The sequence below is a fragment of the Dama dama genome, chromosome 30 (genome assembly GCF_033118175.1).
Source record: "Dama dama isolate Ldn47 chromosome 30, ASM3311817v1, whole genome shotgun sequence".
NCBI lineage: Eukaryota > Metazoa > Chordata > Mammalia > Artiodactyla > Cervidae > Dama > Dama dama.
In genome coordinates, this window is record NC_083710.1 from 17,428,248 (window position 1) to 17,448,296 (window position 20,049).

At 46.9% G+C, this 20,049-nt stretch overlaps 1 protein-coding gene across 2 annotated transcripts in view; it reads right to left on the bottom strand.

Annotated features, from left to right (window-relative positions):
- Positions 1-20,049, bottom strand: part of ENOX1 (ecto-NOX disulfide-thiol exchanger 1) — a 662,946-nt gene that overhangs the window by 103,228 nt on the left and 539,669 nt on the right. For both annotated transcript variants that reach the window (XM_061133275.1, XM_061133276.1), the window contains one exon: positions 3,928-4,112. In XM_061133275.1, the coding sequence (XP_060989258.1) occupies positions 3,928-4,112 (185 nt within the window). The remainder of the gene's footprint in view (positions 1-3,927; positions 4,113-20,049) is intronic.

The following is a 20,049-nucleotide window of genomic DNA, read 5'->3' on the forward strand; positions in this document are numbered from 1 at the left end:
CTGGGGTCGAACCTGGGGATCGACGCAGGGATAGAGCGTCTCTTACATCAACCTGTATTGGCAGGTGGGTTCCTTCCCACTAGTGCCACCTGGGAAGTACATACTATGACTCCACTTACATGACATCCTTGAAAAGGCAGAACCACGCGGACAGAAAACAAGTCAGTGGTTACGAGGAGTGGGGTGGACTGAAAAAGGGCATAAGGGAATTTGGCGGTGGTGGTGGTGATAGAATTGTTTTATATCCTGATTGCGGCAATGACTCACAGAACCCTCAAAGAAGTCTTTTTCATTGTGCATAAATTTTCAGTGTGGTAACCTGAAGATAAATAGGAATTTCAAATATGGATATGCTTCCCTTGGATACCTAAAGATGCAAACAAAAGCCCACGACCTCACTCTCCCCACGGCAGAGACAGGTTAACTCTGTCACCAGCTTCAGATCAGGTAAAGGCTATCATGTTACCATGGATACCAGCTGTTACTTCGTTCTGTGTGAAACTTCTAATGTGAAACTGTGATTCACATGCAGGGCAGCGGGGAGACTGAAAAACACCCAGACAAATTCACCAGAGGCTTTTTTCACTTTTCCGAACCCCGCCCATGATATTTCCTATATGAACTCATGAGAAACCAAGTGAAGTCAGTGGACATATCCTTCAGGCATGAAAAGAAGAAAGGTTAGAAACTTTCTGGGTAAACTTGAAGGCAACTCTAAAAAACTGTATGCTACTCCTAAGGCTATTAAGACTGTTTATATTGCTTCGTTTATTGCAGAATAACTTTCCCTAGATGGACTGCTAAAACAGTGACATGGGAGAGACCAACACCCTCCTCTATCTGCTGACTTGCCTGGGAGATGATGACTTTCTGATTTATAAAGCAGACAGCAGGCAGATTGAGGGTGGGTTTCAAAGTTAGGAGAATTCTTTAGAGGGGCTCATGTCGACAGGTTGTGGGAATTCATTCAAAGTGGGTAAGGTAGGAAGATGACTCTTAAGAAACACATATATTTAGAAACTCTATTAAAGATGAGCTCCACAGTAATCACCATGGGTCCACCTAAGGGCCAGTGACAATGAAAAGTGTACCTGCTGCCACTGACCTAGTGTGTCTCACGTGCTAAGGAGGTGCTACACGGACCCCTGGGGCATCAGTTCTCCCCACACGCTGCCCTGCTCTTTTCAAGATCCGAGTTCCCCAGAGGCATTAGGCTAGTTCTTGCCTCTGTACCTCTGTCCCTTCACTCCTCCATTCAACAAATATATTTTGACATTTCCTCTATGTGTGCTGTTGATGGAATTGTGCCCCCCTCCAAATTCAGAGTCACGTACAGATGTGCGAGCTGGACAATAAAGAAAGAAGAGTGCTGAAAACCGATGGTTTCAAACTGCGGTGCTGAAGGCGACTCTTGAGAGTCCCTTGGAAAGCAAGGAGATCAAACCAGTCAACCTTAAAGGAAATCAACCCTGAATACTCTTTGGAAGGACTGTCGCCAAAGGTGAAGCTCCAATACTTTGGCCACCTGATGTGAAGAGCTGACTCACTGGGAAAGACCCTGACGCTGGGAAAGATTGAAGGCAGAAGAAGAAGAGGGTGGCAGAGGATGAGATGGTTGGATGGCATCACCAAGTTAAAGGACATGAACTTGAGTAAACTCTGGGAGACGGTGAGGGACAGGGAAGCCTGGTGTGCTGCAGCCCAGTGAGTCGGACGTGACTTGGCTACTGAACAACCACCACCACCAAATCTATAAGGCGATGCCCCAAACACCTGTACTTCAGAATGCAAACCTATGGATGCAAACAGAATCCGTGCAGATGCCGTGAATTAAGACGAAGTCATATTTGAATAGCCTGGGCCCCTTAACCCTGTACAAATTGTGACCCAGGCACACACGCAAGGAGATGGTGATGTGACGATGAAGGCAGGGAGCGGGGTGATGTGTCTACAAGCCGAGGAAGGACAAAGCTTGCCAGCAAACCCACAGAAGCCAGGGGAGAGAAGGGAGCAGACACTCCCTTGGGTCCCACAGGGAACCAACTTTGCCAGCAACCTGGTCTTGCACTTCTAGGTCTAGAACTGTGACCATAACTTTCTGTGATTTAGACCAAACCAGAAGAAACCAAAACAGACCTCCAAACAAAACTCCCCTGTCCCCCAAACAACACAAACATATGAAATGACACTTTCTATGGACAAGGAGATTCTGCAAACATGTAAGAGGCTGCAAGAAGAGAACTGCCCCTTTAAGGGGCTGGAGCTCAGTGAGGATGCCCGGCGCTGTGGACCAGTGAGGACCAGGGCATGCTTCTTCCTGATGGGCCAGCCCACCCTGCTTCCTGACTTCTTTCACATTTGAACCTTCAGCTGCCTTCAAGGTTTCGATCCACTTTTCAAGCAACCAGGGTCACCTTTCTTGGAGGAAAAGAGGGCCCCATTGCAGGAGATATGAGATAGTAGCTTGTTGGCTAGATCTGGCGTCATGGTCCTCGGAGAAATGGCCAGACGCTCCTCTTGGCAAAGGCACTGCACACCCCCGATAGGACAGATGGACAACCCCAGGAGCCCCGTGTGGCAGCTGTTACACCGATTTTCAAGTGCGGGGGCCCGAGCCCCGCCTGTAATAACATTTTCCTGGCTGGCTCTGACCTCTGAATCTCGCTGATTTGTCTAACACACACTGTGAACATCAGTGAGTCAGGACTTAAAGCCAAGACGGCAGAATTGCTTTTAAATGGCAGGAGATGCTTAAGACAGGATTTCTGTGACTTGGTCATTAACTTGTTTACATACCGATCCGCGCTTCCTTCTCACGTCCCTTCCTCTCAATTATTTTTTCCCTCTCTTGATATCACAACCTATTTTTGGCGAAGGTTTCAGTGGCAGTACACTTCTGTAGACAATTCAGGCTCCTGCTCTTAGACAGCAGTCAGTATAGATGGGAGAATTTGAAAAAAATATGCTACTCACTATATCATTTTCCATCAGCCTGCTTGTAATTCCCCCATTTAACGAAAAACAATCTTTCCTCCTTCCCCCCAGAAAGGAGAGATTAAATTGATATATTCAGAGGAGTAACACCAACGCCCTTGTGTGATGATAATTTTGGCTATATTATTCTCAGATAACTCAAAGGCCCAAACCCCTTAAGTATGTCACATATCAATCGATGCTTTCAGATATAAATATAGATATGACTCTTTGATTTGACCGTCTGCAGCCCATGCCTGGGTTGTCCCAGCCCTTGAGTGCTCATTCCCCGTAGTCCACGTTCCTTCTTTCTACAGAGCCTGTCACTTCTGCTTCTTTCTTACACTAGCTGGAAAGACTCAGATTTAATTTGAACGTGCCAGACTGAAGCCCGTGGCCCTTTAACAAAAAGCAGAGACGTTGGCCTCTATCTGAAGCTGCCCATCGCCCTGAATTCCAGTCCTTCATCCCTCCCAACAGCAAACATTTCTGAAATACAGAGTGTTTTCATAGAACCAGTCTACATCTTAAGTATCACCCGGGAGAAGAGGAAATAAAAACAGTGTACGTGTTCATCGATCTCGAAAACAAACTCGCCACGCTTTTATAAAAATCAGCCAGCTTGCTTGTCAGTGGAGACGTTCTAAGATTACAGAACGCTGGTGTCGTGATGGGCACAGATTTTCTAACCATTTGCCAGGGGGCTACACTTCACGTGTGGAGCTTTCAATCCCTTCGATTCTCTTCCTACACCCACCTCGAGGGTGTAGTTATTGATACCGCAACCTACTTCTTTGTGTGGCTTCTCCCCAGACCCTCTCCTCCCACAAAACTTGATCAGGACTTTGCTGATCCCACCGCTCAGCCTCTCTGCTGTTCCTTCTTCTCCTCCAGCTCCCCGCCCCGCCCGCCCCGAGCACGCGGGCCCCTCGCCCCCGAGCAGCGGCGCAGTACCTGCTGCATGCCGTGCATGGTCTGCTGCAGAAACTGCACCTGCTGGTCCTTCGTGAGGCTCTCCTCCGTCCGGAACAGCTGCTCCTTCTCCTGTTTCAGCAGCTCCACCTCGTTCCTGTAGGCATCCAGCTGCCACCGGAGGCTGTCGTTCTCCTCTTTAAGCGCATAGGCCTGGGCGGCCAGGGCTGCGGGGCAGACAGAACGAGTCCAGGTGAGTGACCGACTCACTGAGATGGAGCGCCTTTGGTGTTAAAGGGAGGCCTGCACCCCAATTTTTTTATGTTTAATTTTTTGTTGCTGTTGTTGATGTGGACCATTTTATTTATTTTTTGATGTGGACCATTTTAAAAGTCTTTATTGAATTGGTTACAGTATTGCTTCTGTCTTACGCTTTCGTTTTTTTGGTGCGAGGCATGTGGGATCTAAGCTCCCCCACCAGGGAGCGAACCCACACCTCTGGCACTGGAAAGCAAGGTCTTAACCACTGGATGGCTAGGGAAGCCCTCCCTCACTGATTCTTCACATTTGCACCAAACTGAAATGCCCTACCCCGGGGTGCTGCTTGTTTTTACAGCTCACTTGTTTGGGAATGTGTTAGCAGTTCCGTCTGTCCCGTCTTATGGGCGCTTGTGGGTATAGGATAAATCCCTTCTGAATTCTTGTCTCCTGACCTCTGCCCCGGCCCTAGGCTCCCTCTCACAGATCAGAAACTGATCTGTGATGGTGGTGATGAGAGCACTCAGAACTCCGGGCAAACCCTATCTACCTTGTGACTGCCCTCTCCCTTTTGGCAGGATGGCTTCGCTCCCTGGAGGGCCACTTTCTTTCACGTCGTTCGTGCCCCCCCAGGTGGAAGCATGCAGCCACAGCAGCCCAGGGGAGAGGGGAGATCGATCCGTTCCTTCCCACTGAACTGCCGGGACAGACTGCACTAGTCTGTTAGTTCCCTCTAACTGCTCTAAGAACGGAGGCCTGGTTCCATGTTTCACCAACAGTTTCCTACCCTACTCCTTCCTGAAACCTGACCCTCTCTAAGTGGAAGTTCAGAGCTCACTCACCTCCTCACCCGACTGAGAAACCAGGACAGGGAATTCAGGGCCTTACACCTCTCATGGCTCCAAAAGTAACTGAAGTGGAGCACGGAGGAGTGAACGGTACCAAGGAAAACTGCGGGTGGGAATTCCCTTCCGTCGTTTCTAGCTGACAACTTGGTGTTCTCCCCAGCAGTCACAATGGCTTTCTGAGCTCTCACCATACAATAGACACTGGACCACACACTCACTCACTCCATCTCCCCCATCAGCTTCTGACGCGGGTGCTGTTCTTACTACTCCGCTTTACAGATGAGAAAAATGAGGTACTTGGATGTTAGAGAACTTGTCTGATTTCACAGAGAAAGCATCATCAACAGCCTTCAAACCCAGGTCGGGCTCCAGAGTCTCTGCTCCCAGTCACCGGGCTATTTGGCCAGCCCAATAGGTTTAGTTCTGAACAGATTATTTTAAAAGAACCCCCAATTCTCTCTGCTTTTTTTAAACCAGTCTCCCATACTTTCTCTGCCTCCTTCAGAAAATTCATTCGCTACTTCTGTAAGCAAGATAAAACGGAAGATATTTCAAAAGTCTGTTATAAGAAGCTTCTTTAAAGATGTGACTTCTGGTTTGTAAGAACATGGTGTGGAGCCTCTCTCCAGCAGGTTCTTGGCCCAGGATCATTTCCACTCCACCTCCCAGCAATAATCCCCCAATTCCAGAGCCAGATCAAGGTCAGCTTCTCAGGTTACAGTTCCACCATGAACAGGTGACAGATGTGTACAGAGGTGCTCTGAAAATCCACTGAGTTCTCTCCTCAAATAACCACCGTCAAACTACATCAATAGTACTTTAATAGTTGAGTGTTTCATGGTATTCTACTTTGTAAAACTGATGATGTATAGTACACACTGAAATACTAATCAAATAGAATATGCAATTAACCGGAAGATTCCCTACCTCAGACCATCAGGGACCAACCAGTCAACGAACATTCAGCCTGTCTGGGCCTCTTGGATCACAAAACAAGGAGACAGAGTATGTCTCTCCTCTCAAAGAGCTTGAGATACAACAGAAACCTACAAGTTTGAAAGGAACGTACTCAGAGGAAGAGAGAAGAGGCTAATACCTGAAATGTGTGTGCTGTGTGCTAAGTCGCTCAGTCGTGTCTGACTCTTTGCGACCCTACGGACTGTAGCCCACCAGGCTCCTCTGTCCATGGGGATTCTCCAGGCAAGAATACTGGAGTGGGTTGCCGTGTCCTCCTCCAGGGGATCTTCCCAAGCTAGGAATTGAACCCATGTCTCTTACATCTCCTGTATTGGCAGGTGGGTTCTATACCACTAGGACCACCTGGGAAGCCTGTAATAGGCACTCAAAAAATGTTGGCTGGATAAATAAATGAGCGACCAACTCAGTGTCAGGGTTTATGGCAGGGGAATCCATCCTACAGGAATTCAGAGGAGAGAAAGGAAAAGGCAGGTGGGAATAATAAAGGAGGGCTTTGAAGGCTGAAAGCCCACGAACCGGTGAAGGGCATTCAGTCAGGAACAAGAGCTGAAGTAAAACCCAGAGATGGGAACGAAAGGCAGACTACTTGGGGCAGGAAGCAGGGAAGCTTGATCAAAAGTGCAAGAGTCCGCCTGGAAGCAGTGAGAGAAAGGTGAGCCGTACTGCATGATGAGGGGGGGTGGAAGCCAGCTGGACCTCTGGGCCAGTGGGGCGGCCAGTTGAGCACTGCTGAAGGTGCCTGGCAGTGGAAGATGTGACGAAACCGGTGATTTAGGAAGATTGGTTTGGCAGTGGTGCGTGGAATGAACTGGAGGCTGAAGAGGATGAGTAAAGGAAATTTTTATTTGCTGTATATGTATGTGCAAAACCCGAGAACTGCCAGTTTTACAGTTTTCAGGGACCGACTCATAAATCAGAAATGACCCAGGGTCTACCTTGGAGTATGGGCTGAGTGTGTGCACGAGTGCTAAGTCACTTCAGCCGTGTCTGACTCTGCAACGCTATGGACTGTAACCCGTGAGGCTCCTCTGTCCATGGGACTCTCCAGGCAAGAATACTGGAGCGGGTTGCCATGCCCTCCTCTAGGGGATTGTCCCAACTCAGGGATCGAACCTGTGACTCCTGCAGTGCAGGCAGATTCTTTACTACTGGGCCACCAGGGAAGCCCAGAGTATGAGTTAGTTGTTTTCTAAACATGGTAGGGCCCAACATCAGATCCTGCCCACATCCTGAGGTGCCGACTCCTGGCAACTCAGTTTACCAACCCCTAAGGAAATGGTTACCAGGCATCATTTAAGAGAGGGATGTTGTAATAGGGCAAAATTACAGAAAATGCAAATGACAGAAAAAGTGTTGGCACTACAGAAGCACGTTACTACATTTAGTAGCATTCAAAGACACTTAAGTCATTTCCTTAGGAAGCTCTATTTGGCCCCTTCTCAATTCAGAGTGGCATTTTTATTATCATAACTGATAGCAGGTGTTTGTGAAGAAATCGATTAGTATGCAGAGATGGAAATTACATTTTCCAAATGAATTGCCGAGTCTGCAAGATATGCTGAAATCTGGGTAGCAAAATGCAAGCAGCTATAAAGCATGTGCCAGCAACATTATTTAAATAAATTGTCTGAACATAAATACATAGAGGGAAGTGCACCATCCATTATTTTAGGACTTCTCTTGGAATGGCACAGCTGACAGCTCTTACTCTTGGCTTGAGCTGAGTGACCACTGCTCCTGCCAAGTAGGATACGACGTCGTTTGCATTTCTGGAATAGGCATGTGATATCATCATATTAAAAAAGACGAAAAAAATCCAGCAGGTGTAACTCTATCCACTCTCATCCCCCGTCTCCCGCCACCCCCCCCCCCCAAATCAATACCATAGCCAACTCCATCAACATTTGTATAATTGGGGCATATAACTGATTTACATTCCTTATTAAGTGATTTCAAGCCTGATATCTGCAAAAAAATCTTGGTTTCTCATGTGGCCGCAAAGTGGTTATTTTCTAAAGGGTGAGAAATTGTCTATTGACTCCACTTAACTTTGGGCCACCTGTTTGTAAACATTTTTCAGCATCATGCTGCATGGATCTGCCCCTCAGATGAGGCTTCCTGGAAGAAGTTAGATTATGTTTCTTGGACCAGAGCTCTAAAGGAAACAAAAAGTCCTAATCATTTCTAACTTAATATCATTTCTTGGTGTATTCAAAATTCAGAAATTTGAAACGTCTACCTTTTCTTTTCTCTCTTATTTTCTAGGATACTGTATTAAACAGTTTTGAAAATGTATAATGAAGCTTCCATGATAAAATTTACCCTTGAATTACATTCGATTACAATACAAATGGCAACAAACCTACCATTCAAATAAGCAGGATTAAAAATAAAATGACAGTAGGCATCTTTTGGTAGGAATTCCTGTGGAGTATGCACTGTGTTGCAACAAATAGAATATTTAACATGTGGATCATTGACTTTCAACAAAATTTAAAGAAGAAGAATACAGGGAGACACTTTAAATGTAAACTATTCTGAACATAACTGAATTTTGCTTTGTTGATTTTAAGTGAAAGTCGCTTAGTCATGTCCAATTCTTTGTGACCCCATGGACTACACAGTCCATGGAATTCTCCAGACCAGAATACTGGAGTGGGTAGCCGTCCCCTTCGCCAGGGCATCTTCCCAACCCAGGGACCTTCCCAATGCAGGTCTCCTGCATTGCAGGCAGATTGTCTACCATCTGAGCCACAAGGGAAGCCCAAGAACATTGGAGTGGGTATCCTATCCCTTCTCCAGAGGATCTCTCTGACCCAGAAATTGAACCCAGGTCTCCTGCATTACAGGTGGATTCTTTACTGGCTGAGCCACCAGGGAAAAGCACTGCTGTATCCGAGGGTGTCTACAGATTATCATTCATTCATTCACCAGTCAGCTGTGTGAAGCCACGTTGCGGGGAGCTGTGACCTCCATGAGGGTAAAGCTGACGCAGGCATCGGCTTATACTTGCTCAGGACCTTAGGAAAATTCTGTTACAGGGATTTTCTGATTGGATCAAAATGGAAATAAAGACACTGGAAAAACCCTGCTAAACAAGATTAAATTCCATTTCAAAAATTAGCACTAGACTACTAAAATTAACCAAAGCATATGAAAGTTGATCCAAAGATTGAATTGCACCACTGTAAACAAGGCTTAAAGGCATTACAGCACCTCACTGCACCCTTGGCTGGATCCTATATAAACCATTATTCTTCATATTAATTATGGTCAGAGTGACCTCCTCTTCCGACTTCTCTATTACTTACTGTGTTTCCATGGGAACAGATAATGGCATGCTTAACTTCTTTAAGTAAATAATCTGGTGAAAGCCTTGAAATCTCTCTCTTAGCAGCCTGAGCCAGCCTCAGAAAAATAATTAGCACTCTATGGAAATATGTAAGTTATTTTGGGTTATGTCCCAGTAAGCTGACAGTATGTTAATATCTTTTTCCTGCTCAGGCAAGATGTAACTAAACAATCAAACACTATAACATATTGTTTCTAACAATATCTGGATTTCTTGAGAACTGTTTGTCTTGGTGTCATTGGGGGACTCTGTGTTTAATGCCCCCCCCTCCACTCTGCCAGCTGTCCTCCTGGAATGCCAGGAGGACACTGCTGAGCTGTTCATTGCCTCATCATGTGCAAAGAGCATCTTTTCCAAGGATTTCATCAGCTGCGACCAATATAGGCACTTGTGCTAATAGGTCCAGAGCCCAGGATGACGGGATGGGTCTGAGACCTGGAAGATACGGCCGCCGTATCTGTTTGCCTTCCAGCTCCCACAGCCCCGGGCACCTAGGGACCAGGCTCCATCTGCCTCCCTGCGCCTGCTCTTCTTCTTGAAGGGCGCCTGGGGTGTCCAGTTGCTCTGAGGTGGCACAGATACCACGCTGTGTCATGCTTTTCTCTGCTTGGTGAAGCTCATTCTTGAGGGGTGACCAGGCCAGGCACTGCCATCTGACTGGTTCTCACAGACGCAGCGTGAGGGGTGGGAGGTGTGCCTTCTGCTCAAGCCCTCATTCTCTTCTTTCTGCTGAAACGGGCCTGGGTCTCTGAATCACTGCATGGAGGGAAGTTGCCCAGGGACCAAGAATACCTGCTTTGGACTCTACTGTGCCCAAGAAATAAGCTTTCTTTGGGTAAAGCCACTTGAAGATTTGGGACTTACTTGTAAAGCAGCTGACATTATTCTACCCCAGTTTCCCAAACACTGGCTTGGATCAGAAACTGCCAGTGGGTGTGTTTAACACGTATTTCTCAGTCCTCGCCCCAGAGTTTCCAATGGGATTATGCCGAGGATGCGGCCTGAGAATCTGCGTTCCTCCAAGTTCCCCGTGATGCTGATGTTTCTGGGGCCAAGACCACGCTAGCGAGCCTTGGCTCAGACCATGGCTCCGTCTACTGCTTGGCTTCTGAACTGGGGCTACAGTTGGCTTGTTTGGGCAAATACTTCTGAAGCACCACAGGCTCAGCCTGGCCTTCTGGTTTCATTCCTTGACCTTCTGAATGAGCCCCAGCCCAATGATCTGCACCAGGGTAGGCAGTCCTGTGCCAGCCCTGTCCCCATGCCCCAGCTACCTCCTTATGAAAAGGGGGAGATCTGAGCAGAAGATACAGTCATCACCACTTTCCTTTCCCTGTTTTTTCACCGACAGTACCAGCAGGCAAAGCAGTAGTCATGAAAACAGCAAGAGCGGCAGTAATAGCTGAGGATGTTATGTGCCTAAGCTGGTGATTTGCACAATCTCCTTCTGCCCTCGTGGAAACGTGATACAGTAAATACGACTATTATTTCTTTTTTCCAGGAGATGGGACTAAATTTGAGAGACCTGGAGGTTACACAGCTGGCTGGAGGCACAGGGTTTATCCTCAGCAGGGAGCACTCCAGAATCTGCACTCCCAAAAGTGACGCCACTGGGGTGGCCTCGCGCCCTAAGTGCTGCAGCTTGAGAGCAAAGGGAACCAGGGGCCCTGCTGCAGGGCCTGATCTGCTCCTAACAGAGGCGGACACTGCTGTGCTGGCTCCGTTTGGTGACCGTTCCACAGGAACGGGGCTCTGTTATGGAGGCAGAGGGGATGAGACTGTTTTAAAACAATCACACACAGATCTTCTGCAGGAGCTGTTTGGGAATAAGCCATGTGGAAGTTAAACTAAGGCTTCGGAGTCTTGAGGCTTGACTTGATCCACTCGGCAGCGATCCTGTCTTCTGTACTGTGTCCCTCTTCTATGAAACAGCAGCATTGAGGCTACCAACCACTGAGCATCTGGGTTTTGGCCAGTTAGTGGGGCTCCCTGCCTTGACCACAACTGTATGGCTTTATTTCTGAGCTTCTATTGTGTTCCATTGCTCTATATGTCTGCTTTTGTGCCAGTCCCTACTATTTTGATGACAGTAGCTTTGTAGTACAGCCTTAAGTGATGAAGTCTGATTCCTTAAGCTCCACTCTCCTCTCACAGAAAACTCTAATTTGAAAAAATACATCCACCCAATGTTCATAGCAAGACTATTTACAACAGCTAAGACATGGAAGCAGCTTAAGTGTCCATCAACTTACGCATCCATCACAGATGAATGGATAAAGAAGATGTGGTATATGTACACAAAGGAACACTACTCAGCCATAAAAAGAATGAAATATGGCCATTTGCAGCAACATGCATGGACCTGGAGTTTATCATAGTAAATGAAGTAAGCCAAAGACAACTATCATATGATATCACTTATATATGGAATCTTAAAAAAAAGTAAGCTTATTTACAAAATAGAAATAGACTCACAGACATAGAAAAGCTATGGTTACCAAAGGGGAAATGGTGAGAGATAAATTACAAGTTTAGGATTAAAACATGTACACCAATATATAGAAAACAGATAACCAACAAGGACCTACTGTATAGCTCAAAGAACAATATTCATGACCTTGTAATAACCTATAGTGGAAAGGAATCTAAAAAAGAATACACACACACACACACACTCACACGCTTGTGTGTGTGCTAAGTTGCTTCAGTCCAACTCCAACTCTTTCCAACACTATGGACCACAGCCTGCCAGGCTCCTCTGTCCATGGGATTCTCCAGGCAAAGACACTGGAGTGGGTTGCCATGCCCTTCTCATATATATATATGTAAACTGAATCACTTTTTGCACATCTGAAACTAACACAACATGGTAAACCAACTGTATTTCAATACATTTTTTTTTTTAGAAAAGGCTCTATGCAGACAGCCAGGTCCAGGGCTCAGGCCGCTCCTGCGGTCCTGAAGGGCATTCCAGCGCGTGCCACACCCATCTGAACGCCCCTGTGCTATGCTTTTCTAAGTGTCTTCAGCTGGAGGAAAGGTGGTAGAAACCCCACTTCCCACAGATTCCCCCGGTCTGAATGGGCTCAGAAAGGTCCAGGACCAGGACCAGATGGCCCTTAGATGACGGGACAAAGCCCTGGCTCCTCGGGCTGGTGTCATGGCGTGCCTCCCAGCATCCCAGCACAGCGGGGTGGGGAAGCATCAGACGCGTGCCTCACAGCCAGTCTCCTGCTAGACAGCCTCTCCTGCTCCCGACAAACGAAAATCGATCTGTTTTCCAGCAACACCTGTATTGCCACTGAAGCAGCAATCTTCCTCCAACTGCTGGCGGAAATTCCTTCTGTTACAGTTTTTCAGGATTATTATTATTATAACTTAGCATTGACATAACATTTTCTGTTTGCAGCGTCTGTGCATTATCTGTGATTAGGGAGAGCTCACCAGAGCACAATGCAGTGTCTATTTCCATCTTTGTGTGAGGTCAGTGGAATAAGGGTAATTTGAAGAGTGCAGGTAAGCTGGATCCTGTTATCATAATGGCTTGTGTGAGTCTGCAGGCACAACTGGAGGCAGGCGACTTGGGAAAAGAAAAAAAAAAAAAAAACCTTCCATCGCCCTGTTCACAGAGCTCCTCCTAAGGAAGCGATCTGCTGGGGGCCGTGACTATGCTGTGCCCCTGGGCCAGTGACGCTGCTGAGGACTGACCTCACACCTTCCTGCTTTTCCATCGACGTGATTATATCTGATATCCCCGCGCCCCCAACTCTCCCGTTCACTGTCCAGGAGGGAAGTAAGTGGTAGAAAGAGGCACACTTGTTGCTTCCAGGAGCAGGGCGAGTCTGTCATTTAAAGGGCTGACGGATGCCCCGAGGGCCCTCGGGGATGCCCGGTGTCCCGCCAACCTCAGCTCCTCGCCTGCTCTAGGTGAGCACAGGTGTCTGATCTCAGCGGCTCAGTGCCCAGTGATGGGAGAAAATGACAGGCATGGTTGGACCTGGGGGTCCCTCACCTGCTCTCCCCGCCCCAGGCTGTGGTGGCCGGACCGAGGGAGAGGCTGGGAAAGGAGCTGGGGGAGGCCCTTCCGAAGAAGGCAGGCTCCCACTGTGAAAGGCTGCAGGACGCGGGAGCGGGCCGCCGCGCTGTGAGGATCATGCCACCACGGACCCGAGGAGCCGGTGCCCGGCAACAGGCCGAGAGGGATGCGGGGAGGGGAGGAGGCTGGGCTGCTGAGGGCCCCCGTCTGCGGTCGCCACAGCGGAGGCATCAAGGGCGGCATTTCCACCCACTCTCACTTTGACTTCAGTTTGCTTTTCCACTTTCCGTCCCTATTTCGATTTCCAAGGCGCTCGACTACCTTTCCCCCCAACTCTCTGAAGGCTTGAAGGTTTCTTTTTTAAGGCCCTTAGACTTAAGACCGAGATCCGTCCCAGGAGGAGGCAGGTTTTCAGGAACAAGGCCCCCACCCTGGCCATGCCCTCGCCCCCCAGACAGCAGCCCTCTCCGGGGACGATGCTCCACCCTCACTCGCGGTTCTCCAGGGAGGACAGCTTCAAACAGCAAGCCTTTCCCTGAAGGCTTCCCCTGCTCTCCCTTCCTCGCCTCGCTCTCCTCCAGACCGGCAGATTTCTTTCCCTTTTAACAAACAGTCACTTCCAATTTTCTTCAAGAAACCTTTCCCTCCAGGAGTGATGTTTTTCTACTTGTTGTAACCCCATACACACACCCGTGCGCGCACACACACACACACACACACACACTCTCTCTCTCTCTCTTTCTCTATGTCTGGTTTCTACCACACAAGACACACCCCACTCTGAAATGTGCCATGGAGGTCACCCCACATGTGAAGTGTGTGCTCAGTCCTAGACACCATCCTTCATAAGGCCGAGCAGCCTTTTCCACAAAGAGGTTATTAAAACAGCAAATACCTAGGATAACACAGATGAGCTAAAAAGAAAGCCTCTCGCTCCAGACAGGTTTTGTGCCGATCATCAACTCTACCCAGTCTAAGGAACAAGAACCGAGGCTGGTGGGGAGTCAGGGGCAGTGAATTCTGCCCCTACCAGCCTTGTCACCAATGCTGAGACTGGTTGAAGCTCACATGTTGTGTCTGGCCTCGGGACAAAAAGACTACTGCCTTCTCTCGATGCATAACCAAGGTGGAATGACACCGGCGTGTGTGTGCCACCAAGTCGTGTCTGACTCTTTATGACCCAGCCCGTGGACTTTGCGACCCCATCAGGCTCCTCTGTCCATGGGATTCTCCAGGCAAGAATACTGGAGTGAGTTGCCGTTCCCTTCTCCAGGGGATCTTCCCAACCCAGGGATCGAACCCATGTCTTCCACGCTGCAGGCAGATTCTCTACCACTGAGCCACAGGAGAGCCTAGAATGACACATCTCCAGGCCAGCAGTCCTCCAAGTTTGCTCCACACACAGCCGCCGCCTGTCCCACCTTGGTGTCTCGTAACGAGAGATCCTGGACCCATCCCAGCTCCTCGGAATCTGAGCTTCTGCCACGGGGTCTGAGGTTGTGCATTCAGCAAGCTTTGAGGGTGACTCTAATGCCAAAGTTTTAGGACCACTTCCCCAGCCTTTAGGGACCAGATCCCTGGTTTCTTCGTAACGTGCTTTCAGGCTTGTGCTTCTTTCATTGTTTTCTGATACCGGCTTCCTCTCACCCTTTTCCTAACGGCTTCTGTTACTGAAAGGAATTTTCCTCTCTCCAGCTTCCGCCGTCCAGCTTGGCTTTCCAGGATTTTCTGCCTTCTGCTCTGCCTTCTCACATTTCGCTCATCTATCTCCCTGCTCCTCTGAACGCTGCTTACTGCCCTTCCCGTGATGATATTGTGACTGAATGCTTTCATAAATCCTCCAGGCAGTGTCTCCAAAACACATTTCTCTGATCTACTAGATGTGGTTGTGTATTACTTTTTCTTGCGGCCGTATTTCTGGAGAGATTGTGGCTGCAGCGGGTTTGTCGCCTGTACCCAGGAGAGGCTGGGCTGCACCCTCATGCTCAGGGCGGGGAGGGGGGTGGCACTAAACGCCCTTGACCGAGGGCCCTTGGACCAGCCTTTCCCTGGAGGAGTGGAGACCCCTTCTAAGTGCAAGCTCTCCTGAAACCAGTCGGTAGGTCCTGCGAGGCCTTTCTCTTTGGCCAACGCCCAGACACCCCTGCTTCCTTCTCTCACAGCTGATGGATGAGAAAACAGCCCCTGGCTGTTCTCCCAGCATCGGAGAAGAGCAGGAACTCTGTCCTTGGCTCTCATCCCATCTTTCTGCATCAGGCTACTTTCATTTTTCTTCCCAGCTAGTTGTTTTTTTCCAATTAACCGAGGGCTACTAGCATGCATTGAACAAAGATATGGGGGGAATTCTCCACCTGGGTCATGCATGCCATACTTAAATAAACTACCTCCCTTTCTTCTCTCTTTGTTCTTGTATTATTGCCTATCTCAGTTGCTTCCTCTCGACTAAACATTTTTATCTTCTACTTCAATTTCATTTTCTTCTTGTTCTCTCTGGGGTATAGTTGCTTTACAATGTTGAGCTAGTTTCTGTTGTACAACCAACTGAATCAGTTATACATTTACATATAACCCCCGCCCTCTTGGGCCTCCCTCCCTTCCACTCCCCATGCTACCCCTCTAAACCCCCACAGAGCCCTGAGTATAGCTCCCTGTTTGTTACCTTACAATGTCTCTCTCTCTCTCTCTTTTTTTTTTTTTTTACCTTATTTTCCATCTATAATTGACAGCCATCAATTCTCCTGTCACAGGCCAGTGATTTCCAATCCATTGCACATCAGACCTGCCTGAGGAGTACTGTCATAACAGATGTACCTGGGCATTAACCTCCAGGCACCGGTGTTGTGCAAAGCTTCCCAGGTCAGCCCCGCTCACAGCTGGGGCTGGGAACTGTTCATTTCACCTTCTGTGATTGCTCAGCGGTATCTGTTCTCCACCTTGTCAGGGTACCACTTGCAAAATGCCCTGGAAGCTCTTAATTGGTTATTTCTTACAAAGTCGAGGAAACCCTCTTAGGATGAACCTTATGTTATTGCCGAGAACGCTGAGGCTTGGAGAAGGGACATCACTGGCTGAGCCACGCTGCAAACAACTCAAAACTCCCTTGTCTGGTTTGGAATTATTTCTGAACTCTGTGCGGTGAATCTAACATCTCCCTTCCAGCAACACCGATTCTCACTCATGTGGGCCACTTTCTCAGAGCTTTTCTAACGGTTTGACCATTCAGGTGAGGTGGTCTTCAAAAGAGCATCAGGGTGAGGTTGGCATCCCTTAGTCAGGCCCAGAAAATGCGAAGGAAATGTGAGACACAGCCTCTCAAACACTTATCTTCCAGGACTTCCCTGGCAGTCCAGTGGTTGGACTCCGTGCTTCTGCTGCGGTAGGTGTGGATTCAATCCCTGGTTGGGGAATGAGGATCCCACGTGCCACGAGGTGTGGCCAAATAAACAAAAAACTTACTTCCAAAACTCACGCTCTCTCCTCCAGCCAGACGGCTTCAGCTGGATACTTCTTCAGCTGGATACCTCTTTTCATCCCTAGAGCTTGAGTGTGACCAAATTCTGCTTTAACAACCTCAGCATTCATCCTCTTGGAGTCCTTGGGCAGGGAAAAGTGCGTGTGTTTCATAAACTGTCTGGATGGCTAAATTATAGCATATTTTTCCCTGAGAGAGTTGTTCGGATATTAAAACCCACTATATATTGAATGTGATTGTGCTTCTCACATCCCCACAAATAGCAGTTTTTGCTTTGCTCATTAAAATGAGATTTCTGATGGGGATAATTTTCCAGGTAGCAATGTTTTATTCTTACTGGTGACACCTTAGGATCCCTCTGCAAGTGCTGAAGCTCCAGTTCAGCACGATTAATCAGACGCTAAATGCTTTAAAACAGCTCTGCCCCTTTTTCTAATTGAGAAATAATGCTGTTTGGGCAAGTTGAGAAGGTGACCTTGATTGAATTAGAAAGGTCAGGGACAGAACAGACTTCAAGCTCATATTCAATGATTTTAAAAAGAAACGACTTCCCTCCAATTAAGCAGGAATTAGCATGAAATATTTTGTTTCTGAAAGGTGAAAAGAATTCCCCCGAGAAAGCAGTTCTATCCTTACTAGCTTTTTATTGAACATGGGAGAGAAGGTGCCACAGATGGTTTTACATCAAATGCTTTGTTAACATGGTGTTGATGGCCTGGCATCAATTAGACTATTCCTTTAGAGCCTAAATGTTATATAGAATGGGCAAAAGTCCAATCTAGGTTTTGATTTCTATTTCAAAAGCTCAAGGACCTAATAATTTTCTGTTACTACCAAAAAAAAAAAAAAAAAAAGCTTTATTTTTCCATCTGCAATCATCTCAACCTAGTTCCAGGAGAAAAATGGTTTCAAACATTACCGGACATATTTCTTTGTTGTTTCCCTTTTAGCTCCATCCATCACCTTGCCACATCTCCCATCCTTTAATGACCTGAAAGAACACACCCTTCTTCCTGCTCTAAACAGTAACATGCTGATGTCTCTGCATAATTCTGGAAGAAGCTCCCACAGAGAAGTGAGAAGGGCCAGGACACACGTGGTGATTCAGGGACCACCGCGTGTACCTGAGGGCAGCAGTCCCCAGAGGACGCTGGCTGGACTGTTTTGCATCTCAGCATCTGCCCTTGTCAACCTCAGAGCATCGTGCAGACACAGATTATACAACGTGTAACAGCGAGGCAGAGCAGTATTAGAAAGAGAGAAGGGGCTTTAAAGCTACATGCCAGTTATGAGACTTGGGGCAATTAGTCAACCTCTCTTAGGCCTCAGGCTTCTCATCTGAAAAACATGATCAAACAGATAATAGAATTTTTTTTTTTTTTTTGTCTAAGCTGAAAAAAATATCCTTCAACAGATTAAAAAATTAGTTGAATTGGTTCTTCCTAGTTCTTATTTCTGGTCCATTTGTTTAACAAATTCTTGTCCATTGACTGTGTACCTTGCAAGGTGCTGGCCATTAAGGGAGGTTAAAAGATCCTGACCTAGTCCTGTAGATGGGGTAGAAAGTCTTCCATCTCACCTTTACTTACTTAAACAAACAAAAACACAAACAAAAACCAACCAAACTTTCTCCAGGATGACAGAATTCAGCTGAATAGATTTACCCTTCTTTTCAGACCCTGTGAGAGTTTATCAGCTAGTTTTGGCTGCGCCTTCTGAGAGTGCAGAGGGCAGGCACAGTATGGGCCCGTGATCCAGGGTTACTCCAGGGACAGGAGATCTCTGATAGGTGCTGGGATTTTTCAGAGTAGGAAAACAAGACGCTCAGTTCAAAGACTAAGTATTAAACAGTCTTACAAGACCTTGCTACTTTTCCTCCTTAATAGGGCACTGCAAGACATGATATCATGGTCCCATATACGTTGTAAGTAATAGTTCACTAAATATTTGCTTTTGTTTTATCATTGCTTTGTATTATGGCATTGCTTAAGACAATTTCAAGGAAACCAAGAGCTGAAGATAGAGAAATGGCTAGCTTTACAACTTTCAGATTATATAACTAGAAGAAAAGTCTAGAATGGCAGGTGGAGACTTTTCTTAAACAACTGACTGGTAAATCACTAAAGAAAAGAATAACAAAAGAATAACAAAATGAAGTAATTATCCTTCAATTAACTAAAAAAAAAAAAAAGAATTAAGTAGCTTATCCTGCTTCCAAGAGATTTGCCAAATTCATGTTACCACTTAAGTTTTGCTTAAAAACTTGTAATTACAAAAAAATCACTAATACAAACTTGCAGAATTTATTCAGCATTCCAGCTACTTATTGTTGGGGGTAAAAACTCCATTTTTGTCATTATAATTTTGGATATGGGATAAGAAAGGAGAGGTCATAATACTTTTAAGATCTCTTTCCAATCAAAACATGCCCGAGTGTGTGCATCTCAATAAGATTACTACTGTAGATGCTCTCCTTAAGACTTTTATTTTCCAGATTGATTGAGGGGTACATCTCATAAAGAAGAAGCCTCGGGAGCAAGGAGGGAGTGAGAACACTTCAACAGGTCATGAAATTAGATGGAAAGTCAATGAATGATTTTCAGGTAGGCTCTCCCAGTCCCTGGGCATGCAGAGAAAACATGAGATGGGAAATCAAAGAACTAATATTGTAGCTCGGATCATTCTCGATCAATCATCACATCTGTGCTTGTGGTTTGGAGTATTTTATTTCTCTCTTTGCCTTTTTGGAGAGTCAGGGACTGAAAGACTTGGGCTTCCATTGGAAGACAGTGTATCTATCTATCTGGTTTATCAAAGGCATACATTACATGGCACGATTCCTCCCCCATGTAAACACTTCACTTCTTCAAAGCATGTCTTCTTGCTCAAAGCGACAGAACAGGTTGTTTTTGAGGAAATAAATACCACTTGACTTGAAAAAGGATTGTGCCAGTTTCCCGAATATTTTTAGAAGCTGGCATTTCTGCTGGCACGGGCGAGAGAACAGTTTGCCACATGCACTGCCTGTGCTGAAGCTAACTTCTTTCCAGTCAGCAGAAAATCCAGGAAGTCACGGGAAGACTAAGCGAAAGCTGCAATGAGCTTGGTCAGGATGAGCCTTTTCAGGTAATGAACATACCCAGTGCACCTCTGCCTCCAAATGGCCTCATGGCGCCATGCACGAGGCAGGCACTCAATATCCTTGGTTGATTTCACTGAC